Source organism: Miniopterus natalensis, chromosome 9 (assembly GCF_054644295.1).
Source record: "Miniopterus natalensis isolate mMinNat1 chromosome 9, mMinNat1.hap1, whole genome shotgun sequence".
Taxonomy (NCBI): Eukaryota; Metazoa; Chordata; class Mammalia; order Chiroptera; family Miniopteridae; genus Miniopterus; species Miniopterus natalensis.
The window spans coordinates 79,924,005-79,950,953 of record NC_142089.1 but is presented as its reverse complement, the minus strand read 5'-3'; the positions used below and the strand labels follow the sequence as shown (position 1 = coordinate 79,950,953).

Genomic DNA, 26,949 nt, shown 5'->3' with positions numbered 1-26,949 from the left:
GGCCACTGGAGAGGAAGGAAATAATAGGAAATAGGAAAAAACTTCCTGTCTCTTAACTTTCTATTACTCTTTCCACACTTTGTCTCTATCTTCCCTGTACCCCTGACATTTTGTAAACCTAACTCTCATTAAATCTCGTCTAAAAGTCTGTTCTAGAATTGGACAGTGTTAAAAACAGTCCCACTACCTGGTGTTTCTTAAATCCCAGCACTACCATCGTGCCTGCTCAAGGCAGCACCAGCTAAGCCCACTCCTTAGTGCCACAGAGCCTGCCAGCCTGGCAGGAAGGTCACATCCCTCTACCGTGGCATCTCCTGGTCAGTGAGGCATTAGAAAAACTGGGCGTATGTTCTGTGATTGTGAATGTGGAGCTTCTGTTTCTAGGCCCTATGGAAAGTGGTAGGGATTGGTTTTCCTAATTTACGTGATTTTGTCTTATTTTACACCTAAGAATCTTTTTCTAAAACTCATTTACACACTTCACAAGTGTGCACGCCGTGGTAAACACCAAGATAACCGAGACAGGTATATATTCTGCACCCCCATCTATTTTTTTATCTCCTTGTGACCTCGGTTAGCTTTGGGGTTAATGTTCACCCTGAACTTAAAAGTGTTTGTCTTTAAACGGTCCGTGAAAAGCCTTAGAGTGCATTGGAGGGCCTGCCTGGCTCTGACCCCTGATTAGGACGTGCCCCGAGAGCTGCGGGTGGCTACGGTGCCCGCCAGACACGATGCGAGGCAGCTGCGCCCACTCTTCTCGTGATTCTCTGTATGTTTCATGTCCTCTCATCTGTCATAAATTGAGGTCAGAAATGCCATCTCCATCTTTGTCTCTCTCCCAATTCCAGGGGAGAATCTGAGAGAGAAAAGACACTTTAGTAAGTAGTTATTGGGTGAATCACATCCAGCGTCCTTAACCGTCTTAATAGGCAGCAGAAGCCATGCCCGAGGTACTGACAGTGCCGCACAGCTGCCATCCTGATGACTGTTCTGAAGATCACAGTGGAAAACTTTGAGCATGTGTTTTTAAAACAACACCGTCGTGAACATTTCCTGGGAGTCTACGGTAGACACATCCTTCCCTTAACAGCTCAGGAGACCGAGGCCCAGGTGGAAGGTTAACTAAGGCCGTGGAGATTGTTTGGTTGACAAGACTGGGACTTTTCTCCTCTGCTTCAGTTTATCGCTTATCAGCAAGTTCATTAATGTGGTGAATTCTGTGTTGAATAAACAGTCCAGCAGTGGTGTAGTTTGAACCCAAAACTCAGTGTGGGGCTAGACTTTAAGTGATTGAAGCAGTAGACATGAACAAAACCAACTAAAGATTGTGTTAGTAAAATCTTTATATTTCTATTTCACAGCACAGTACTTGGGATATAGATTTTCCTTTGGATCAATTTACTTCAATTTTCAAATAATATCTCATACTAACAATCAAAATGTGTGCATGTCAACCAAAGTAAATTCATAAGTATGATGTATTTGAAAACCCATTTTTCATTTTTGAAATTACTGTCATTTCTAATTGCAAATGTGTGACAGCCTGTGATCACAGCAGCGAGGACTACGAATTATATGTAGAACAAACGTCACTTTCAGCAAGTGTGTGTATTGAAGGAGTTTAATAATAGGTTTATGAAATCACAGAAATCCACCTTCAGAGACTCTAAATGTGATGGATGTGAAAGAAATGAATATTCTTGTACTCTGTGACTGGGTTACATTAATTGAAAGAAGATTTAGTGCATATTCTTGGACTTTTTTCTCTTCTTTTAAGTTTTGTGGCATAGCTTTTTTTATGCTAAGGAAAATGGGTATGTCAAATCCTTTTTTTAAAAAACTACAGCAAGATTTACTTTTGGATGCGTGGGCCCGTATTCAGCAAGACTACACATGCAGTAAGGTTGACAATGAAGTGCTTTCGGTGGGACACACACCGCTGCTCTTCTCCCCCACTGGGTACAGTGCCACTCAAGGTACACATGCAGCTTTGCAGTGAACCAGCTTTTAGGCCAGTGTAGTCCCTAAGGGCGTTGAGTGCTCATGCCTACCGAAGACACGGGCAGCGACATTGAAAGCAGCTACTTCGATAGAGTTCAACGTCGGAAACAGCTCAGATGCCCATCAGCAGCAGAGTGGCTGCATACATTGTGGTACAGCCTAGTAAAATTCCAGGGAGCAGAGAGAACACGCCCTTGTCTGTCTGCGCCACAGGGACGGTTCCCCCAGACCCAGGAGGAGGCTGCTGCCTGCTTCTGCGCGCTCTCCCAGGTCTGGGGGCCGGTCAGTGGGGCAGGTCAGGGCCGTGGTCACCCTCCACTGCAGGTAGAGTTCAGCTGGGGCGCTGACTGGGAAGGAGTGCAGACGGTCTGCTGGGTGCTGGAGACAAATAGCCTGTGTCTTGATCTGGATGGTGGTTACCTGCTACAAATATAAAAACTGTCAAGTTATACACCTAAGATTTATACATTTTACTATGTGCACCTTATACTTCATCTTAACAGCAAGGGGAAGCTATCTGCAAACATAAAAATCTTGGCAACAGAGTATCGTGACAGTCCAGCCAGTTACATACACACCTTTTCCAAACGCATGTCTGTGTGAGGCTGTATAGTGCTAGTATTTTCAGCTGTGAAAGCCACCAAACCCAAGTATCCAAATAAAGTTAACTTAGATTCAGACCTTTAAATCGTGATTTCCATTCAGAAATACTTTTTATACTGTTAAATGTAAACCTTAAAAAAAAATCATAGTAGGTTCTGTTTCCCTTCATCGAAGTCCCCATTTTTCTCCCGAGGGAGGGTTGTGCTGCTCCACGTGCCAAGGCCAGGCACGGCCCAGGCTGTAGTGCAGGGACCCTGGCCAGACTCTTGAGTCCCAGCCATGGTTTTTCCCCTCCCCTGCTCTGTGCTCATGGGGGCTTGTGTCATGTGGAACCTCCAAGTACCTAAGATTCCCTGAATAATCACAGCGACCCCTTGCTGGACATGTCTCATGAGCAAGGAATACATTTGCTGTTGTCTTAACCTGCTGGCATTTTAGGGTGGTGATTTTTTTAATTTTAGCATAACCTAGCTTATTTAAACTAATGAAATAATTTTTATTTCTTTATTGCTTTCTTTTCTGATTTGTTTTTCTTATGCATGGAATACATAATGTACATATATATAAATTATATGTTTTATAAGTTTACATGTTATATAATTTCTGTATAATGTAGTAATATAATGGTAGATATCTTTATAAATTAGAAGTTGTATATCATATACTATAACCTTATATGTATTTATAGACAAAAACACATGTATCAAAAGGGCATAAAATTCTTTTACCTATTACTTGCATAATCAAAGAAGTTTGAAGACTACTCTTTTAGACTATGTCTCTTAATGGCAGGCACCATGCCTTAGTCACCTATGGGGTCCCCACCATAAGAAACCCCTTTATATAATAGATTCTCAGCATGTGTTTGAACAAGTGAACGCTTTATTGGATGAATGGTTTCCCAAGTTGGGAATTATTCTGTCTTAACCTTTTCTCTTGATAAGAAAACATCTCATACAGGTAGTACTAATGTTTTTAGGTGCCTGTAGGAGGAATGCAGGTGTTGCTTCCTGCGTCTGTGTGTTGCTTTAGAAACTGTGAATGAGGGAGAACTTGGGGTCAAGCCGTAACAGTGTGAATGGAAAGACAGAGCTGTAAGGTTGGCCCATTTTTGTGTTTTTTTAAAGCTTGTAGCATTGAAAATAAAATACCAAACATCAATTTGTTTGGCTCCTATCGAAAGCTTGATAAATTTCTTAAGACACATCATTTGGTCCATTTTTAAATTAAAATATTTTACAGCTTAACTGTTACTCATACACATCACTGCATTGTGTCCCCCCATTGGGGTAAGGCATTATTTTCTCCACTTGGTGGCTCTTAAGAGTTGGAGAACTAGAAAAGGTTCGGCTTATTGAAGGCACTAGAACCAGGCCCTCAGCACAGTCCTTCTGTCTCCAGATTCTCCGTCACTCTGACCGGAGAAGTGTATGGGACACTGGAGATGGGCCAGACCAGACGGTAACAATACTGTGTAGTTCTGCATATCCTAGTATTTTGTAAATAGTTGGATTGAAAAAGTACTTTGTGCCTTCCTCTGTCTGAGGCGCATCTCGCCAGCCGAAAGCAGGCAGCGCTTCCCCTTCCCGGAGCGAGGCCCCCAGCTGAGGAAACCGGGGCAGCTTAGTCAAGGCCACACAGCCTGTGTCCAGCGTGACTCGGTCCTGGCAAATCATGCTGGACCATTTCTAAGTACGACAGTTACAGAGGTCATTGTAAGGAGTGGTGAGGGTGCTAGTAAGAATAGAGAGGTTGCTTTTACTTTTGGATAAAGAATTTGCACAAAACTAGCAGAGCCCTAAGCAACACGTTGGGTAGAGTGATAAAAGCAAGCATTGGTAGCGAAGATGGAAAAGCAGGGGACTGTTGTTTATATAAAGTCTCCAAGAGAGAAAAAATAACTTAGATTCAGATAGTGGAATGAAGAGTTTGTTACAGAGAGTCAAAGAAACCACGCTCTGCCCGCGAAACGCACCCTTCGTGCCCCTCCTGCGCGGCGCCCTGGGTGGACTGGAGGCAGGCGCCCCGCGGGAGCGCAGGGCCTCGCCGGCCGCGCCCCGCGCACTCCTGTCGTTTTAATGACTTCTTACTGTGTAAGCGAGACTTCAGACTCCAGGCTAGCTGTGGGCTTCTCACATTTACTTTCCCCTTCAGTCTCACTACAACTCCGCTTTCATTTCAAGGCCTTTCCTTTAGTTTAATGGTTGAAACGTGTAATAGTGGGATTTTATGTCTTAAATTGCACGTGGAATCATGCACTGAGAATAGGGGCTGTACCTTACCGCTTCCTTACTGCGCTCCATGGCAGCGAGCCCAAGGGCCGGGCTGCGGTGGCGGCGCCGGAGCGTGGGCAGTGCCCGGCGTCCGGGGGCGTCTGCGGCGCTGCTCGCGCCCGCGGCGGCCAAGGGCGAGCCAGGGCTCCAGAGCCGCTTCTGCAGCCCCGCTTCTCCTAGGCGCTTACTAGTCTTCATTTAATGGCAGTCATTCTTAGTTTTAAAAAACTCAAAACCTCGGCCAATACTCGGTCAAAAAGATCGATGGAGGTTTTGAAAATTGAGCAGTTACTACAGACCGGTTTATGAAATATTATATATAAATGTGATGCCTCATATTGTAAAACAAATACACTCATTTGCATATATAGAATGCATCCCATTTTCTTGTCACTCACTTTTCTAATTGAAGTTGCCGTCTAATGAAAAAGACTAAATTGAAACAAGTGAGTTTGATTTATCAGTTAATGTAATATTAATTAAAATTTTGCCTTTAAGTCTGAAATTTAGTGTATCAAGTTTCAAATGAAACTGATACTCTAAGCTAAATGTATAAAGTATTCTATAACAGTTTTTTAGTATAACCAGTCTGTTTTATACATCTGACTTTAACTTTGAAATGAGAGCGGTTGTCATTCCCTTGCCTGTATTTAGTCTTGAAAGGTGCCTATGAAGTGTACGAATGCTAAATAAATTCTTGTGAGTTTAATCCTTTCTTGCAAATGGAGAAAATAAACCATGAAATCATTTTACTGTTGTTTTCACTGCTTGTAGTATTTTCGGTTTTCATAGAAGGAAGTTTTCCTATTCACTTAAAAGTTAGGAGATCATATTAATTAAAGCCCCCCCCCCAAAAAAAAAAAAAATCCCAGATCCTGAGAAGAAAATAGAAAACTGTAGAGGCTGAAGTGATTCATTCATATACTTCATATGAATGGTGTCCTTTCCTTGAATATTCACTTTTGACTCCCCTATATAGCAAAAGACATTGATTAACTTAGGAATAAGTGAACTAAAACATGAAAACCTAGGACTTAAAACCCTCTATTCTGCCCTGGCTGGTTTGGCTTAGCTGCTAGAGCGTAGGCCTGCGGGCTGCGGAGTCCTGGGTTCCATCCTGGCCGAGGGCACATACCTCAGTTGTAGGCTCGATCCCGGGCCAGTTGGGGCCCGTGCAGGAGGCAGCCAACAGATGTGTGTCTCACATCGATGTTTCTCTCTCTCTCTTCCCTTCCACTCTCTGAAAAAGCATGGAAAATAATATCCTCGGGTGAGGATTAAAAAGCACACAGACATACAAAAAAAACTCTATTCAAACAAAAGGTATTTTTGTTGCAGAATATTTAGACTTTTTATTTGTCTGGCACTATTGCTACAGTTTCTTGTTGCCGTGTTTTTAATAAGCAGTACCTTCAATGATGTGTCTTCAGAGTGTGATTGAATAGATAATTTACGTGAAAAAATAATACTTCAAAGTTCTTTCATGTAGTGTTTCATTTTGACCCAAAAAAAGTACATTGTGGGATATTTATAGTATTTTTCAATCTATTTATATCTGTAGACTAGGACCGATAACTGATTTAGGGCACAGGGTTAAAAACAGGAAATGTGGTTTATAATGTAAGTGGTAACTCCAGAGTTTCCAAAGTTTGATTTTTTTATACTATTGACTGAAGAGAATCATGTTTCAAAACAACATTAGGCAGCGTACCTTGAAATCGGTTCGTTTGAAGGAGTGTCTTCCAATTATGACAGGAAGTGCTTCATGGAAAAGTTTGCATTCTTGGTAAAGGTTCAGATAGTATAGCAGTTGTTTTCTGTAATTACAGTGTTCTTTCTCTCCAGCCCTTTTCAGACAGTCGTTACAGTCAGGTTAAGTATTTCTTGTGTAACTTTTAGTAAATTTCCTTTGACCTTTGTATTTAGCTTAAAATTTTTTTAGTGTTTTAATTGAAAGTTTTGTCGTCATAGTTGAAGAGGTGTATATATTATGGTTATTATTAATTATAGTAACAAGAGAGTCCAAGTTAAATAAAAAGGCATGAATCAGGGGTGTAATTTTCTGTGGCCTTTTGAACGACAGGTTAGCAGAATCCATCGTAACTCAAAACCTTGGGATGAGCAGCTCGCTCCTAGGAAGATGCCCCGAGGATGTGCCGTGAGTCCCCCGCTGCGGCCTTGCTGTGGCGCCGGAAGGGCCCCGGCCGCCTGCCGGGGAGCAGCTGGGAGCGGACAGACACGCACCCGAACGAGCACAGCAGTGAGCAGCCGGGGAGGGCCAGGGCGCCGTCCTGTGGGGCCGGGCAGCCGTTGAGAAGTCCGAGGGAGCCGTGTGTGCACTGGCCTGGCAGGATCCTGTGGGTACTGTGAATGAAGTCAGCAGGTTTCAGGGAGAGACTGTGTGGCATGATCTCATGGTTTAGGGAAAAGCATTCGTAGGAAAGACCTGGAAGAACACAAGGAACCAGGGAGAAGAGAGCAGCTCCTTGCACATTTACTTGTTACCGTGAAAGCTTACACTTCTTTCTTGTTTTACCCCTTTGCAGTGAACACATAATTTTTAAAAAAAATAACCAAGAATAAAGGCTTGAGCGATCAAAAATGTCTACTATTCTTTAATGTCTGCCTAGCAGTTTGTCCAAACTATTAATTGTAAGAAGAATCAAAGTTGCCTTTGTACCCATTTCAGTTTATAAAGTATATCTCTTCAAAGACAACCTGAAGCCCCAGAGAATTAGCTGATTCTCAGCTAAGATTTAAACCCGAGGCATTGCATACCCACCTTTACGTCTGTGATAGTTTGTTGCTAGGCAGTATTTCATGAAATTGGCACATGAGAAAAACTAAAATCTTTTCAACAGACCAGGGAACCTTTTTTCATTTTTCCACAAAGAGTGCTGAGGATTCTGATCAAATGGAAGCTCCCTGTGCGCCAGTGTGGGTTTTACTATTTGTGGATCACCTTGCTCCATGTGATTGCTTTCTGGTGCTGTATCGGAGGTGATGTAAGCCTCGCCCATGTGCAAGATGGTCACGTTTCCTTAAATCTGGATGTGTCCCCACTAGAATGTAGGTCTTGTGAGGACAGGGACTTTGTTTTGTGTGGGTTTGCTCTCTCAGTCACTGCTGTAGCATCTGGAGTAGAGTCAGGAAATATTGTTAGCAGTGTGCTGCTTCTAAAAGTCAGGTGCCTTCCCTATTAGATAAAAGAGGGAACTGACAAATACAGCAAGAAAAAAGACTCGTTTTCTACTGTGGTGTATGAAAACACAGCCCTTGCTGTTGAAGGTGGTGTGCGGCCAGCAGACCCACTTACAGGAAGCCCACCCTGCGAAAGGAAGCCTACAAGTTCTCACTCAGAGCAGCGACGAGCTCTGTTTTCTCCATGGGGAATTTCCACACTGGGCCACTAGATTAATTGCTAAGTGATAGTCTAGGTTGATACTGTGTGGGCGGGGACACTTTTTTGGTCAAATATCATGACACATTCTAATTTCATATTCAGAGAGTACAGGAGATACATATTCTAAATGTTCTTGTTCTCTTGCCTAAATAGCGTGGGAAGTCGTGGGGGTTCACCTAAGGGGAGTCTTTGTAAGAGCAGCACTTACTGCTACGTGATGATAGCACAGCACGTGCCTGTGATTTCAAGGAGCAGATCTGTTTGCCTTATTTCTCCTGTGCGCACTGTCCTCCTGGGCAGCGTCTTCCCCAGTTGTACCATAAAGGTGGCATTTTCAGCTGCTCCTGTTGAAGCTGAAACTAAAACCTAGATTTCCTGACACACTTACGGAGTGTGCACTGTGTTCTGATATATCTGAGCATCTGCCTTAGTATCTAGCAGGTGGTGAGCATTCATGATTATTTGGAATAAGCTGTGTTTAAATTTATAGCTAGAAAAATAAACATTTAGAAAACAAACGTGTTTAGCCTCAGCAATATTTTATTCTACAATGTTTTATACTTCCTTAATTCAAATTGCATTTTTCAAGTGAGTTCTAAAAAGTTATTTCAAAAGGACCCTGTGAGAAGGGAGAGATGCACTTTGTAGCAGAGGATGCCTCCTTTGCACATAAACTGAGCAACTTACATTTGTAGTGGATGACTCAGATGTAGAATTAATTATGTTTTTCTCTGATGTATTTGTTCACTCATGCAGTCACTTATCCATTTATTTAAGAGAGTTAAATCCTAGAAACTTACTAGTGAGCAAGGCATACATGGTCTTTGTCTTCTTTGATTTCTTAACTCATAAATATTTTTGAGCATCTGCTACAGGCCAGCCACTGTGGCAGGTACTGGGGATACAAAGATGAGGTAAGCGAGGTGATCCGTGTGCTTATAGTTGACAGTCTGACAGGGGAGAAAGGTTGTCCAGCAGCTGCACAAATGGGGAGCTGCTTCGGAGGAGGGGTGGGGCTCGGTGGGGAGCCAGCCAGGGCAGCACCACAGGGAAACAGAAGGGGGCGCCGGTGGGCGTGGCCAGCGCACTGCCTCCACATGCTGACCCCCTGCTACCCTTAGCTACTTAGCGACATTTCATTCAATACATGGTGTCTGTTTTATAAAGAGAGAATGACAAGTTAGAGCCGCTCAGAAACTTGCCCAAAGGTGACTGCTTAGTAAGTACATGGGTATTTGTGGTTAGCATCTGCTTCTGCCTTCTGTTCACATATAAATGGGGTGCTGCAAAAAGTAGGTTTACGGTTCCATGGGAAATAATGCAATAATTAATAAATAACACAAGAATAAGCTCTGTCTCGCAACTCACAACTCTAAACCTACTTGTGCCCCACGCTGTAGAATTCTAATTCCGGCCGTTGCTCAGATGTCACATAGGAGCCAGCCTTCCCAGCCTCCCTAGTATGTGGTGTTCAGCCTTTCTTTTCAAAACCAGCACAAGAGTTCCACTAAAATGCCAACTTCCAGAGATGTTTGTAAACCAGCAAAGCAAGAACATCATAACAGACAAGTCTCTGCCGGTCATAGAGCGTTCCAGTAGCTCTGATCTGTGTCCAGGCTGCCTGCTGCCCTCAGTTCTCACCTGCACCCCCAGCTGTCCCCAGGTTCCCTGTGCCCCCATTTCTCACCTGTTGCTAGTTCCAGGCACCCTCGGAGGGGCTCCACCTGCAAGTTGGACATCTGCAGCTAGGTGACAAGACTTCTATACCAGGTGTTTCAGAAAGAGAAATTAGTGTATTTTTTCCATACATGCCTTTTCCCCAACTGTTTATGTCTTTATTAAAAAAGTATCACCCGAGATACACATACACCACCACCTGGCAATGCCTAGCACATGGTACGTACACAATAGATATTTGAGGAATAAAGGAATAAACATGTTACATTTTTATAACAGCTTTGTTAGCAAAACATGTTGTAATCTGTACATTTCGCAAAGAAGGCAGTTGTCTAAAAAGTGAGCTTATTTTTGCCTGAGGCCTTATTAGTAGTATACAGGTAAGCCGGAGCGTGGGCCCCAAGTCTTCTGACTTTACATTGAGTGTTTTTCCTATTACCTCAATAAACTTAAAAGTCATCATTAACCTCTATTGTTAATAATATTAAAATTAGAATAAAGTGTAGTGGGAAGAGAAGGAACACATACAACCCAAATTAACTACAAAATGGTCACGATAATGGACCTGACCCCAAGCGCCATGACTGTGGTCCCTTTACACTCCTTCACTTCCTCTCCCGTCTGCCTCAGGGCCTCCGGCGCTGACAGCAGAACATATTGCTGCCCTCCTCCGACAGCTCCGGGGTCTTTCTCAGGCAGCGTCCTTCTTGGTGTCCTTGCCACCTCGGTCTTACTTTCCAAATCTGCCCCTTCCATTCAAGGAAGAGTCTGCTGAGTGTGGCCCAGCTGTCAGTGGAATCACAGGAAGACCCAACTTCACATTCCCCAAAACCCAGGTCTCGTCTCTTCCAGCTCTGAGGCCTGCATTTCTATCCTCTGGCATGATTTCCATACTTTCTTTTCCCAGTCAGACTAGAGCAACTGGCCACTCTAGCTCCTGAAAAGGAGATTGCCACCTGCTGCCAGCTGTGTTTTGGTGGCGTTCTTTGATGTCAGTGCCGCATGGAGCAAGCGAGGAAACCTCTGGCACCTGCCACTGGTACAGACAGGCCTCTTTTGGTGCAGACTTGACTGAACTGACAGTCCTCTTGCAATTGAATTGGAGCAGCATTTTAAAGAAACAGACAAGCCCAAGGGTTAATCTGCATTTAGTTTGTTAGAAGCCCATCTTCAGGACTCAGTGTGGCCCCCTGAGTAGGCTGGGAAAGGAAGGCAGGTGAGCAGGGTTTGATGCTGGCTTTGTTTCTCATTAGATAGCTGGCTGTAGAACAGAGTGAAGAGAGAAAGGAATTGAAATTCTTAACTAGGAAGACCACAGAGATCTTATCTGTGTCATGTTTATAACCCTTCATACCTCACTCCCTAGACACTGTCTAGTCTTTAGGCCCTGACTTTGCCACCTCTCCCTAAATGCTATTCTTTAACCTTTGAAAACTGCACGAAATAGAAATAGCAAGTAAATGTTTCACACATTAAGTTGGAGTACAAAAATTTTTTTAAAACCCTTTCATATAGCCATCTAGCTCCAACTTCTACATACAAGTAGATAGATACATATAAACACCAGTAAATGAAGGTAAAAATAATTAAGCACTGTGAGGTCCTACTATTATTGGGTACTTACGTGTTCTAATGGAAGGACCTAGTGTCTGCCTGCCTCTGAGGTGTGCCTAGCAGTGTGGCCTGAAATTGCAACAAATTTATGTTAAAGGAATGAGAACTTTTAGTCATTCCCTTAGAAATAAACAGTTTCATCCCAGTAGGAAATACAAAAAAACTTATCTCTCTATTAACACAATGGGTAGCTTTGGAGAGAAGCAATCAGTGATTTGTTTATATGTTTTAAATGTTTCTTGTTAAGTTAGCACACCAGCTTATGCATCACTTCGGGAGGCTGTAGCCCTGTTTCACTGAGCTCGGCCTTGAGCTAGCGCTCCCTTTCCAGATGTGTTCAGTTTAGCGCTGTCCCCCTGAACCCTTTCTGACCTCCTGGGACTTGACTGGGAGCCCTGCTCTTTTCTGTTCATCCTCAGGACCACACACTTCCCCCTTCTCCTTTCCAACATCACCACTTACCCCTGGAGCAGTTTGTTATGTTGTTGGGGGACACGGGGTGGTGGTAGTTGTTTCATTTTTTTCTGTTGACAAAAATAAGGTCTCCAAGAAATCCAGACTTTTTTTCCTTTCCCGAGGTTAAGGCTCTGTGCTCCTTCCAATACGTTATCCCTGTGAAACCTATGGCCAGCGTAAGACAGGAAGCTTGGGCGTTGTTTTTTTCAAATTTCATATCAACAGAAATAGGATTCTACTGGCTGAAAGTGTCCTGTGCTTTCATCCTCCTATTCACAGCTTTTTCTTTAGAGTTGTACTGAGTAATTTAGATTTATCTCTTTTACAGGGTGTTTTATTAGTAATGCTTAGTCTGATGGGCTCTTGCCAGGAAATGTTTTTCCTGTCAGGGTCAGAGTGGGAGTTGAGTTTATAGCATATGAGCATGTGGCACTGTCTTGCTTCATCTAAGTTTAATTCTTTGTTTTTTAGTCAGCACTCTGGCCCCACTCTTCTCTCTAACATTAAAAAAATTTTAAACTTAAAAACTGCCCTCCTATTTTCAGTCATCGTCACTAGAACATTGCTAGAACCCAGACTCCTGAGGTTTGTTCACATAGTAGCATTGATGGGACCCTGGTTTTCATGGAGGGCAGAGGCTGTTGAATTCCTTACTCGTAAGTTGCTTAGATCATCATTGGCCTAATGTGCTTGTGTTTTTAGTAACCATGCACACTTTATGTGTGTCTGCATTTATGAGCTACACTTCCACGGGGTTGCAGTTTAAGATCCTAGACCTGGGTGCAGGGACCCAGACTGCCCCTCCCTGCCTCCCCCCATCACATTGGAGAGCTGCCCTGAGAGCAGGGAACAAGATGTGGCCTACGGGCCTGGTGAGCGTGGTCACCGGGACAGGGCACAGCCAGGCTGGACCTCGGGCCCCAGCTCTTGCAGCGAGCAGCCCAGGCAGCACCTCTGGCGTGGCTTCTCTCTCGCAGGAAGGAAGCTTTTCTGGCCTTGAGCAGTCAGTTTATTTCACTTTCACTTATAATAGTTCCCTGTATCTTCTCTCCCACCTCCCAGGTAAGACTTGTTACTTTGCAATTATCTTTTTTTCAGGAAGAATCAACTAATTTCTGTATTATATTTAATTATTCTTCATTCAGCTCTCTCTGTTTTTTCATTAGCAAAATGTAATTAATAACACCTGAACCTTCATATCCCAAAGAAATATACATGAAATTGGCTCCACAAAAGAAATTGTTGCACCTATTTATACACCATCGTGGATGACAAATCAAAAGCTAGTTATACATTTAGACTCTGGAGATGCCATGGAAACAGTTGGTTACAGTCTTCGCCTTTGTCTCCACTTTCCTCAGCAGGCACTAGCTTGATGATGCTGGGGAAGGTTCTCCTCGCACCATCCTGCTAGCACCCGGTTTCACAGTGCAGGAGGGTGTGCCCTCTTCTGCAGAGAAGGAATCTCGGGGTGCCGTTAATTTGGAAGGCATTCGGAGTCACTCCTCTCCAAGGGGAAGTCATTGTTTTGGAGGTACAATAGAGTGGTGTTTTGTTTTCACATATTTTCTTGCAAAATTAACTGCCTTCATTATGAAGGAAGCTGTGTTGATGAACCCTGTGACTACCAGGGCCCATCACATGCATTATCTTCTTTAATCCTCACTGTAACCTACGAGATCGGCACTATTCTTACACTCATCATAGAAGAGAAAGCAGCTCAGTCCTCTTGCAGAAATTACAGTGTGTAGCTTAAGACACTGGGGTCTGGTCCAAGATCACCTGACTTCCGACTCGTCCACTAAGTCTCGTGTGTGCCTGCTTTGGAGTGAAACGTGTTCATTAGTTCTGTGCCATCTGAAATCTTGTGTTTTGTCCAGTCATTAACTCGCCTTACAGAATCAGATTGAGTGGGGTTTTGTCAGAAGTTTCTCCCAGAAGTAACTTTTTAAAGATCAGAATAGTTCTGCTTAACTTTTACCTTTGGAAGTATGATGCTATAATAGATACTGAGCAGATGTTTTATAAGTTTTGGTAACTATTCTTCTGGTGTCTATTTTTTGTCTTAATTGGAGTGTGTATATGCATGTATGTGAAGAATACATATATGAAGAAACCAAAGGACATTTTAAAATTTCAATTTTGAAGGAGACTGACCAACAGTTATAGAGAACATAAACAATGACAGAATGGAAAAATGAAAGAAAACTCTTAAATAATTTAAGTTTTTTTTTAAGCCTGTACAAAAATAGTCCTTTCACCGTTTGGCTCTCTAAAGGAAATAGACAGCAGCGGTGTTACTTTCTGTTTCTCCTTAGAAAACTGTACTGTGCACAGCGATGCCAGCAGGGGGCGGGCAGCTCGCCTTTCCATTAAATGCCTTTTCCCTCCCCCACCTTGATTTTAGGTGTCAGAAACTATTTAAAAGAAGCCTTGGTGAATATAATTGCGGTGCATGCAGAGGTAAGCTATCATTAGATGTTCCTAAGAGATATGGGGAACTGGAAAAAAGAGGCTAATTTGATGGTTTTTGTGGTGGTCTTTTCCCCCAACTTTTTTGTGCATTCCTTTGTTTTTAACAAATTTGTCAGGACAAGTCCCCATAGTGCACCATTTCTCCTTATTTTAAACCTTCTTTCAGGTGTTCACTGTTTCCAAAGAATTAGTGCCTCGGGTCCTGTCCAGGGTGGTGGAAGCAGTTTCTGAAGAGCTCAGTCGACTCATGCAGTGTGTGTCATCCTTCAGCAGAAACGGAGCCTTGCAGGTACCAGACCTCTCCGGGCACATCGACTCCATTTCATCCAGACGTGCACATGTGCTCTGAGTCCTCAGTGTCATCCTAGACAGACGGTCGGGGTTGTTTTGTGTGTGTATGGGTGCATGAGCATGTGCGTGTGTAGTTGTTTTTATGGCTCTTCTGATCTGAGGCCACACCGTGTATCTTGCGTAGCCATACCCTCCTGCCTCATCTACAGGGTCCAGAGTTCCTGTCCTTAGGGCAGGGCAGGACCTGACCAGCCTGGTGGAAGTAGTTGAATGCAGATTCCCTCTAAGGTTCTGTGATTTTTTTTCTCTTCTTATTTTATAGTTGTCTTCACTACATTTAATTTCACAAGAAATTTTTAGCAACTTTTAATAAGTCTTTCCAAACTATTCAATGTAGTTTGCTTAGAAACAACGGTCTCTTTGCTCTTATATCCCATTGGTTTATGTCATAGTTATTTAAATTACATAATCACAATAGCAAATATAACTTATATAAACCAAGTTATTCTTGGTGTGCGTGTAATACACTCGTTGGGAGCCAAGGTGTGCAGGCAGATAGGAGCATGACCTGCATGGGGTGCTCAGTGGCCTGGAACGTTGTGTGTTTTTAAAAAGTCCTGGCCGTTTTCTTCCAGTAATGGCTGAAGAAGCTCTTATAAGGCCAAGCCCCTATAGACACCAACTATAATCTTCAATAACATATAAGAAATGTTAAGTGTTGAAAGAAAAAGAAAAATCTGAAGACACTGGAGAAATGACCATTGATGGGTGATTCTGGGAGAAATGACACTTGGGTGAATTCCACTTTTTATGGGTTTTTTAGTCTGAAGGCAGGCCCGGGGATACTTAAAACTCCACACGACCTGCATCTTTTGGGCTTGAAGAATAGGGCAGCCACAACTCCAGGAAAGCAAGGATGGTGTTCCAGAAAGCCAGAGCTACAAGTTGTGTGTATACCCTGCTAAGTGTCTAGTTGGCCCCTGAACTATATATGCATGGCGGACTCCACTACAGCCAGCCCAGTTAAGGCCAAAAGAACTGAAGTGAGAGTTAAAATGCTTCCCAGGAGCCAAGAGTTTTCAGTTTGAGTCCAAATAAGTAAATTGCTTGCTAAAACAGGCAAAACAGAATCAACACTCTTCGGAGGCATAATACAGAATCCAGAGTCTCCACAGCATAACATGCACAGTGTCTAGGATACAATCCAAATTTAATTGAAATGTACAAACAGAACAAAACAGGAAAACATGACCCATTTTCAATAGAAAAGACAGTCAACTAACTGAGAGCAACTTTGAGATGACCCAGTTGTTAGAATTCAGAGACACAGGTTTTAAAGCAGTTGTGTTCAGTGATGTAAAGGAGACTGGGCTCAAATGAATGAAGAGATAGGAAATCTCAGCAGAAAAAGGGAAACCTTACGAGAGGAACTAAATGGAAGTTCCAAAGAGGACTATGTATGTATATGAATTTTTCACAATCTGCTTGATCGGAATAACTGCAGAGTAGAGAGGACAAAAGGAAAAATCAGGGAATTTGTAGGTGAACACAAATTATTCCATATGAAAAACAGAGAAAAGAATAATTGGGGAAAAAATTAACGGAGCTCTAGAGGTTCCTGGGGCAACGTCCGAAGGTCCAGCATACACATAATTCAGCGGAGTCAGAACGGCCACTCGGCACGTGAAAGACTGGTCAGCGTTGGCGGCTGGAGCTCACACATTGTTAAGGATGTGAATCTTACAGCTACTTTGGGGAAAGTGCTTGCAGTTTATTTGAAAACTAAACATACATCTTCTCTGTGACCCAGCCATTCCAATCCTAGGTATTTAGCCAAGAGAACTAAAAACATACGTTCTTAAAAAAACATAGAAGATGCTCATAACCAGTTTCTTTATAATAGCCCAAAACTAGAAACAGCCCAGGTGTCCATCAGCAGAATAAACAGGCTGTGGTATGTTCATGTGACCAAATGCTCAGCATGAAGGGGGACAAACTGCTGCTCCCACCTGGGTGAATCTCAGGAGCACTCGGCTGAGTGAAGGAAGCCTTACACCGAAGCACACACATGACTGTGGGTTTCTCATCTGTGGCAGAAAAGCCTCAGGAAAGGGCTTTCCTCTGGGCAGTTGAGGTTGGGTGGGAAGGGGCCTGAAGGACCTTCACAGGGTAGTTCTACGGTTTCCGTTGCTCAGGTGTATGCGTCAGTCTAAACTCATCAAATGATACACTGGAGATTTGCCAATTGTGCAGTATGTACATTATAACTCAAAAAATAAAAAAAGAATTGAACAATCTACTGTAGTTAATCATCATGGTGAAGTATGTAAAGCCCTGCAATGGACTGATCATTGGATAGATAAGTGATAATGCTACTAATGTTAATGGTAGATTCTGTGGGGCTACAGGTGTCCACTGTGAAATTCTTTCAGAGCCTCTGTACATTGGAAAATTTTCATACAAAAATATTCGTAGGCAATAGGAATGGAAAGCACTTGTTAATTTGGCAAGTTGGTTAGGGGAAAATTTGTTACAAAAATTGCTGTATTTCCAGTTGCCGCCCGTTTTCTCCAAAAATTTGATTTATCAAACTTTTGATATAAAGTTGAAAGGTAATGATTATTATAGTAGTTCTGTTGCAGGAGAGCAGTAGCATAAATGTTGTGATACTGAACATTAATTAAAAGGAAGCTGTAGCAACTACAGTTGACCTAGGCAGTTCTGAAATTATAACAAAAATCTCCCCTCCAGGCAAATGACCTCTGCAACCCATTTACCAGATGCAGAATCCCTCTCCAAGCTAGTGGGCGGAGCTTAGGAAGAGGTACCAAGATCGGCGACTTCTTCCATAGACAGCAGGTCCTCAGATACCCTTGTTTTGTTCAACGTCATTTCATTATAACGTTGATAAGAAAAGAAATTGATTCCTGGCTGGGGCCACTGTCTGTTTAGGGTTTGCGTGTTCTCCCCACGTCTAGGGGGCTTTTCTCTGGGGACTCCCATATCCCAGAGCTGTGTACGTGTGTACACTGTCCCCCCTCTGAGTGAGTGGGGTGCATGGTGGGCCCCATGATGGAAGGGTGCCCTGTCCGGGGTGGGGCCTACCTGTGCCCTCGGCTGCCAGGGTGGGCTTCTGCCACTCACACTCCTGAAATGGAGTAAGGGGGTTGGAAGATGATAATGTTACTTTTTATATTAATTTTTCTTAAATATATATATAGCTACCTGTTATTTCAGTGTTTGATATTGGAAGTGTTTGGGGTCTTTATTTAGAAGTTTGGTGGTGTTTTTGTGACCATAAATGTGCCATGGGAACTTAACTCTTGTTTCTGGCCACTAGCCCCTGGTAAAATTGGTTTCATTGTACATTGTTTCTCTGAATGTCCTCACAGTTTCCAAGAACCTGTCGATGACATTGAGTGAGGACTTAGGTTCACATGTCCAGGAGACAACCGGCCACCATGACTCTTCGGCCTCCTAACATTTTGTACTTCCTGGGAACTGGGCTGGCCGTTTTCTATTTTGAAAAAGTCCCAATGAGTGTAACTACCCCCACTTCACCCTTTCCCGTTGAGAAAGCTGTTTTCACATCTTTTTTTGAGCGGATAACTGAGAAAGACTCCAGGTCAATGATCTCTAATAGTCGTTCATATCAAAGGCCAGGGCATGAGTTTTCAGACCTTCCCGAGAGCCAGGGCAGAGGAGTGCAGAGACTGGTTGGTGATTTTAGCTGATCTTTAGCATGATTTTTTTGGCATGCAGTTTTTTGTATGTTTTATAAATAATGACAACTTATAATTGGCATAAGTCATAGGTTAATTAAAACACGTTGTTTGAATAAAATTTCTACATGAAAATCAGTTATACAGTGATTTATTCTAAAATATTAACTAAAAGTTCCACCATATTTTTTCTCTTTGATAGTTTCCTTGTAGGTATGTCTTTTACATAAACTAGAGCGTAAACAGTAGAGGTAAATTGTCATACATGTGCTTTCTAGTTACAAAGTGCTTTTCTAGCTTCTAAAGCACTGAAAAGGAGACCAAACAATTGCTTTCCAAACAGAAAAGTTTTACTGAATATACTGTATGTTAACTAAATCAGCTTTTATCTAAGGCTGGTTACAGATTTTGCATTTAGCTCTAATTTGCAGAACCTGCCGTGTCTCCTGTGACCGTGACGTTTTACATGGTCCCGGAGAACAGGGCCGTTCCCTCTTGTCTCGTGCGCACCAGCCGCACCGGGTGCCTAGTCAGGCGAAGGACGTGGGCTTCTCGCCGGAGGCTCTTCTAGAACTTGGAGGAGCACGGCGCTGAGTCAGGCCTCACCTCTTCAGGCTTGCAAACAAGCATGAGCGTGTTAGCCTCTCTGCCATAAAGCTTTGTGCAGCTGTAATTCATATGCTGTGCAGTGTGTCCACAGGATAAAGAGCACACAGGTCAGCGATTTTTTTACTATGTTCACAGAATTGTGTAATCGTCACCACCATCAATTTTAGAGCATGGCATCACCCCAGGAAGAAACCCCAGGCCCGTTAGCAGTCACTGTCCATTCCCCCACCCCCAGCACGAGACAAACACAAGTCTGCTTTCTGTCTGCGTGGTTTGCATATGCTGAAAGCTTCATACAAATGGAATCATACAGACACGGTTTTCTGTGACTGATTTCCCTCACTAGCTGCAGCGCGGCTCAGCACGCCGTTGCTTTTCATGGCTGCATAATATTCCACTGTGTAACATGCCACATCTTATTTGCCCATTCATCATCTAGTGACTATTTGGGTGGTTTCCACTTTGGGCTGATATGAAGGATGCCTCTGTGAACATTCAGTTACAAGGTTTTTGTGGGCGTATGTTTTCATTTCTTTTGCTGTATACCGAGAAGTGGAATTGCTGGGTTGGGTGGGTCCTCTTTCTGGTTTGTATTGAGCTGCGGGCTGTGTTCTGAGTGGCTGGACCCTGTCACTTTCGGGCCAGCAGTGCCTGAGGTTCCAGTCCCTCTGCCCGCTTGCCTCTTGGGTGACAGCCACCCTTACGTGAAAGGCGACCTCTTGTTCTTTCACTTTCTTGATGGTTTCCTTCTGAGCGCAGGACTTTTTAATATTGATGACATCCAGTTTATCTAGTTTTTCTTTTCTCACTTGTACTTCAATGTCATTTCTAAGAAGGCTTGCCCAGCCAATGTCACAAAGATTGACTCCGTTTTACAGTTTTATTGCTTATGTTTTGAGTTAATGTTTGTGTTAAGGAAGGGATCTAATTTCAGTCTTTTGCATGAGGATGTCCAGTTGTCCCAGCATCACTTGTTGAAGAGACTGTCCGTTGAATGGTCTCAGCATCCTTGTCAGAAATCAGTCGATCATAACTGAAAGGGCTTATTTCTGGACACTCAGTCCTGGACTGTTGACCTGTGTGCCTGTCCGTGTACTAGCATCACACTGCCGTGATTATCGTAGCTTCGTACTAAGTTTTGACATCAGGAAGTGTGAGTTTCTCCAACTGTGTTATTCTTTTTCAAGATTGTCTTGTCTGTTTGGAACCAACTTGTCAATTTTTGTTAAAAAAAAAAAGCCAGCTGTGATTTTAATAGGCACTGCGTTGGCTCTGTAGAACTTGAGCTCAGCGTTTGTGGTTCGTGCCGGGCGCCTGGAAGGGCAAAGGCGTAAGGGAGTCAGCCAGCTGCCTCCTCAGCCTGGGGGGGGCAGTGTCCAGGGCAGTGTCCAGGCCCCTTCCTCGCACGGGCAGGCTAGAGGAACAGTACTGCTTAGACAGTGAACGCAGATTGCTGGCAACTCCTTGTGTAGTGTGTGCCTTTTAGGGCAAGATATCTAGCTCCCTGCCTCCACTCAGTCATACGTGACTGTGAGTTAATTTTCAGTCGGGGAACTTTGTCACAGCTGACTTCTTTGGACTCTTTCCAGAAGTCTGCTCATCACTAATAGTCACGGGTGGAGGTGGCCCGGTGCCTGTGGTATTCTGTCAGTAGTGTCTGGGTAAGAGGCTGGGGACGGGCTCCCTCCTGCCTCCTGCTATGTGATAATCACCACAGCTCCTCACTGTCACTCTGTGCTTTTTCTCTTCAGGCGAGGCTTGAAATCTGGGCGCTGAGGGACACTGTGGCTGTCTACCTGACTCCCGAAAGCAGGTGAGAGGCTGTCGGTTCTATCTGAGCTTCTTCAGAAATAAGCTTGTCTTACACCGTGTAAACCCTGCAGAAAGATTAGTCACAGTGAGTGCTCATGATTCTCTGATGTGAAAATGTTATATTTGGTTGATAAAGTTTTTAGTTTAAAAGCGTACACCTATACTGAGCCACGGACTCCTAAGACTGGAGATCTGTAGCATAATGTAGAGGAAAAAAGATCTGGTAGCATTTCACGTTTTTCACCCTGCAAGACCCATGCGGGCCGCACACGTGCTGGAGCTGAGCACCCCTTCAGGGAGCAGAGAGAGAAGCGAGCTGCTTACAGCGACCCGAGGACAGGCCCTGCGCCGTGATTGTCAGCACCAGAGGAAGCCTGTGGTTTCTCTGCAAAACTCTGTAGTGGAAATTTGGTGATAATTTTTAGCTGTTTTGAATGAAAGTCAGGATTTTCTATCATTGAAATACCGTAGGTGGACTGAAACAGCACTGACTGCTGCTTTTACAGAATTGTTGACTCCACTGGCGACATCACCCAGGAAATTCGGGTGACGCTTTTGGAGTGCATGAGAAGCCAGCGGTAGACAGATGTTTACTCGTATTTTGTGCAGTGCACACTCACTCATTTCCACCTTCTGATAACGTGGTTTACGCCAGCTCACCGCTGAAAGACCTCTTAAATCCTTTTCCCGACAAAGTTAGCTGCCTCCCCCTGTTCATCATGGCTGCCCAGAGGCATGTGTAGGTGGCCCCCAGGTCAGTTACCTACACCCCTTTTCCTAGCCGTCATGTTTACACCAAGTGCTGAATGACAGAGGATGGACAGTTCCTTCCCTGTGTGATGTGCATGGTGCCTCCTGTAAGGACGTGTGTTCATCTCACTCTCTCGGCCTCGCGTAGCCTGAGCCCCTCAGTGTGAAAGGAAGACGGTCATACTTTGTAGGCAAAGTTTTGGGGAAATTAAATGAGAAACTATGTCAACCCACCTTCTAAACTGTTGGTGCCCTACAAATAATAGGCAGTATCATCTTCATCATCATTGTCACAATGTACAAATAAAGAGTAATAGCATCCGGTTTATTTGATTAATTGCGAAGAGAGTTACAGAAAATGAGGATTGTGGGGATGTGCAGAGACTTCCCTGGACGCCAGGGGAGGGGGAGCTGATTTCATGCTGGGAGGGAGCTAAGGGTCCCACTGACTGTACCTGCCCCGCACCCACACCCTGCCGCCACCAGAAACAACTGGGCATCCAGTGCCACTTTTTATGGCTCTGTTGGGACTTTGCATTGTGTGTACTGCTCAGAAGTTCTTTTCTGGCATATACCAAGGAGGATGTTTTTACAGTGCAAATCGGAGAGCACTTTCAAGTCATGAGTAATCACACTTATTTCTTCGCCTTAGTCAGCTGTTTTAGTGAATGGTGCAAGTTGTTATCAAATAATCTCCCCTAAAATGCTACTCATTTGATTCAGTAATTTTTCTGGTACTTTTTACATTAACAAGCTAAATGTACCAAATTGGTGATTTTAAAATTCATTCTTTTTCGCCCTGGCCATTGTGGCTCAGTGGTTAGAGTATCGGCCTATGCACCAAAGGGTCATGGATTCGATTCCTGGTCAAAGGCACGTAGCTGGATTGCAAGTTCGATCCCTGGCCCTGGTCAGTGCACATGTGGGAGGCAACCAATTGATGTGTCTCTCACATCGATACTTCTCCCTCCCTCTCTCCCTTCCTCCCTTCCTCCCTCTCTAAAAATCAATGGAAAAAATATTCTCAGGTGAGAATTAAATAAAATTCACTCTCTTCTTTTTCATGAAATGAAATAATGTTGCATTTTATACACACACACACACACACACACACATACACATCGCTCCATTCTCCTACAAATTTTAAACATAATAATAGCTAAGTTCTATAAAACTGTGTTCAGTTATTATAAGATACTGGCTGTAAGTCAGGCCTGGACACATCAATACTATAAATGTCCCCATTTGATCTTTCACAAGATCTTTTTCTACTAAGTTTCCATTCTGACTAGTTGTTTTATCTAGAGTTCAGTTTTGTTTTGATATAAAGACTTCTTAAAAAATTAAATGTCCTCATTCAGCTTTCATCAACCACGAGGAGTGTCCTTCTATAAAATTCCAAGGTTTCTCCTTCAGTTTTCCAAGTTCTGCTTCCTTTCCCTGAGCTTTCGACCCTGCTCCACGGAGCCTCTGGGTCTGCACGGCACTCCCCCTTTGCTGGCGCTTTTCGCTCGTGCTTTTCCTCCTGTCCGCGCGCTCCCGTCGCACCAGCTTCTTGATATTAAGGTGCCCGTCGGCCCTTAGTGTTTCCTGTGCTCCCGAGGAGCGGGAGCTGCTCAGCCCGTTGCTGCTCTGTTCCAGGTCCAGCTTCAAGCAGGCCCTGGAAGCGCTGCCCCAGCTCTCCAGCGGAGCCGACAAGAAGTAAGTGCGCGCCGGGGCGGGCGCGGGGCAGGCGGGCGCGGGGCCGGCAGCCCGCAGGCTCTTGCCTAAGGAGGGCTGGGTTTGAGGAGGGGCCGTGGGCACAGCCCTGAGCCCGGGCATGGTGCATGGTGCTGGGCTGGCCTTGCTGTCTCCCAGCGCAGATACGGCACAGCCTTCTCCTGGCATCATGACAACTTAGAAACTAGTTTCTTGTTTTAAGTGACTAGGATAGAAAATGTAAGAAAGTTTATTTTGACTCAGTGAACAGTATCACTGTCTTAAATTTTTAAGAAGCTAATACTTAGAAATGTAAAAGAGAGGACAGCGTATTAAGATGCAGGGCTCAGTCACTTTTTCCTTTGAGTAGCTCAGTAGTGTACATTTTGTACTCCCCTAATATAAAGCACTAAGAGAGAATAGGCTTGTAAATATGATATAGTAAAGTTATACATGTTTCACTAATACAGTATTGGTTGTCTCAGTCTGAGTTTAAACTTTGCTACTTGTGTAACAGGAAATTCTGACTTGAGACAAAATCTAGGCCAGGCCAGTTGCAGGAACACGCAGCCTACCCTCAGCTGAGGCAGCGGGAACATTGTAGACCTTTACTCATTCTCTGAGGTAACTGAAGTCTGCCCACCTCTGCACTGGGCTGGTCAGCCCGTAAACATATTTATGGTGGTGGTCAGCTGCCTGAAAACTCAGGGTGGGGCCTGGGATCTAGCACAGGTGGCTGTGCAGACTCGGCAGAGGACACGTGGGGCTGAACTGAGTGGGGAATGTCACATGGACACGTGGACTGGGCTTGGGAGAGTCGCAGCAGATCAGCTCGTGTGCTTGTGGGCCCCGTGTGTGCTCCTAAGTGGGCCAGGGGGTGGCTGTGTGAGCCACACTCCCCCGCAGCCCTGTCTGCCATGTTCCCACTTCCTTCCCACACTGACTCTCAGGCTCATCTGAATTGATTCTCAACATGTTCATTTATTCACAATGAATATGATAAAAGATTAAAACAATTACCCTTATTTTCTCTCAGTATGGTAAAGACAGGTCTATTTCACGTGAGGACACATTTCACAGGATATGTACAGAATATTTGTATACCAGTGACTTTAATGTATCCTCTATAAAGTATATAGTTATAAATACTGTGTGCCACATAAGCAATGCAGTTCTCACACACAAACAGCAATCTAGTGTAGAGAACAAAGAGCCACAAAGATCCTTTGTGTCTAATTTGTGCTCTGCTTTTGTCAGAGCTGCTCAGGACTTGCGAAGCACACAGTAATGGCTGGTTGTTTGCAGCGTACCCTTAACGTTCGGAACTCTATGTTCAGCCACTTGCCGAATGTCGTTTCCTGATAAAGGCCGAGCCCCTGAACCGTGTGTGTATTCAGACAGTAGTTCAGCCTCACAGAACTGCTGCCTGACTGGTGGGGTGGATAGTAACTCGTTTGGCTAATGGGGAGCCAGTGCCACATGCTGATCACACAGATGTTCAAAGCCACAGCTCCAACAAGTTAGTGCACATTTTGAAGCACCGCTTACAGTGATGCTGCTGATTAAAACACCAGCGCTGAAATAACTAGAACCCCAGATGCACAACATAAAACTCAAGAGTTATTTCTAACAGCAAATCCTTTGGCTGTAACAGAAGATTACTTCTATAAATAGAGTATTTTATAACATTTGAGCATTTAGAAAAGTACTTTTCCCCTATAGATTTGCTTTACTGGTGGGACAGTGTCCTAATACTGAGCATTGTTAAACCATGAACTCATCTCTTGACCTCAGCCCACTTCTTGGTTGCTTAATCTGAACCAGATGAATCTAAGATCCCTTCTGATCCTAAAGTTATATGGACAAATCAGACCAGTTAAGAAAACAAATTGAATTGTCAAGTAGTAGAATGATTTGCCCAGTGGAGTTTGAAGTAACCCTGGTTCTTCTGGCTTTAGTTACCACCTGTCAGTATATACAAAATAAGAGGAACGGAGAGTAGAAAAGTAGATGCCCTGGGGTGGGGGTAAAGGGACAGGTGGCTAAGGGGCAGCCAAGAGAATTTGGAAGAGGCTGGGCCTGTTCTGCGTCCCAGCTCTGGGAGCTGTTTGGCTGCTAAGATGCGTCTGTCAGCATGCAGAGAACTGGGTACCAACAAGAACGTTTCAATGTATGTAAATTTTTGAAAAGTGAGTGAAGGAAATGCACAGGTGCAAACAGTCTGTTTTAGGAAGGGGCTCTAATCTTGGGCAAGGGAACAGGAGGGAGAGTCTTCTCTGTAAACATAAATATGTGTTTTCCTTTTTACTGCCGTCTGTGACTGACTGATCTCTAGCTGGGTGAGGAATCCGTAGGTGAAGAGCGCAGTGGCTTCCTGCATGTTTTCCCGAGCTCCCTTCTGTCGGGCTGTAACCTGTCTCTGCCCCTGCAGGTTCCTGGAGGAGCTGCTGAACAAGTTCAAGAGCAGCATGCACCTGCAGCTCACCTGCTTCCAGGCTGCTTCAGCCGCGATGAAAACATGAGGCCTCCAGAGCACGGGCAATCCGAAGATTCCCAGTGCGGGTGACTCTCGTTAGGTGCCCTAGAGTTGTTCCATATAAAGCGTTAGGTTTGCAGTTTCTCTCTCTCTTTTTTCTCCTGAATTAATAGCTGAGAAAGATGTTGGTGTATGCTTTATTTCAACCAGAATACCCTTATTTGAAATGCCAAGCTTATTAAGAAATATAAAGAATATTGTCTCTCTTAAGCACATTAACCATTGTAGCTAACATGGCTATGGATTAAGTTATAAAACTGCAATACTGAATGTTTGTGTTATTTTAAATATCTAGTGTAGAACATTCAGCCAATAAAGAATGTGTCTTCAATAGAAGATGTAATTTAGTTGACATTTTTTCCCTAAGCATCTTTACTTCGACATTTTTATTAGCTATATAACTTTTTAACACTCAGAATAAATATTTAAATCCCAGTTTACCTTATGTCTGTCTAATCGTTGTCAGAAGGCTTTAGTCGGGTGTCCTGCTAATTCTCTCCTGTTGAGGGCTTATCATTTGCTAGCACTGTGCTAAGTCATCTCACTTAGCACTTCCCGCAGCCTTGGGAAGACACTGGGAGCTCGGTGGTATTTTGTGCATGTCACAGATGAGGTGATCAAGGCTTAGAGAGGCGTCGGTGGCATCTCTAAGACTACAGGCTGCCAAGGCGGGCTCTGCCGCACTCAGAGTTTTCAGGCGTCGGGCTCCTTAAGGTCACCGCCACCAGCAGCCAGCGGAGCACACTGCTGCTGGCCCTGCACCGGTGACACAGCTCAGGACGTGAGGGGGTATGAAGTGTAAGCAACACAGACCAGTAAGTGCTTTCACGGCTCGGAGAGTGGAGGCAGGCACATCAAAACCCCAGACCCAAGTGAGGTGGTTCAAGGATGACTGTTCCAACAAGTCAAGGGCTTTTCTTGGAAAGAAGGGGAATTTTAAGAGCTGCTTGAGCTACAGAAGAAGAATTTAGTGGTTAAGAGGAAACAGCGGAATACAAGGTAAGACGAATTCTGAGAGGCTTGGAGCAA

At 44.0% G+C, this 26,949-nt stretch overlaps 1 protein-coding gene across 4 annotated transcripts in view; it reads left to right on the top strand.

Moving 5' to 3' along the window:
* The window catches only part of EXOC2 (exocyst complex component 2), a 150,860-nt gene extending 124,282 nt beyond the window's left edge, over window positions 1–26,578 (top strand). For 2 of the 4 annotated variants that reach the window (XM_016206378.2, XM_087820693.1), the window contains exons 23-27: window positions 14,435–14,490; window positions 14,669–14,791; window positions 20,876–20,937; window positions 23,328–23,387; window positions 25,816–26,578. In XM_016206378.2, coding sequence (XP_016061864.1) covers window positions 14,435–14,490; window positions 14,669–14,791; window positions 20,876–20,937; window positions 23,328–23,387; window positions 25,816–25,906 — 392 coding nt within the window. In that variant the 3' untranslated portion in view covers window positions 25,907–26,578. Of the gene's footprint in view, window positions 1–14,434; window positions 14,491–14,668; window positions 14,792–20,875; window positions 20,940–23,327; window positions 23,388–25,815 lie in introns of those variants that run through there. The other 2 variants (XR_001602697.2, XM_087820694.1) reach the window with 2 other exon arrangements.
* The last annotated feature ends 371 nt before the right edge of the window (window positions 26,579–26,949 follow it).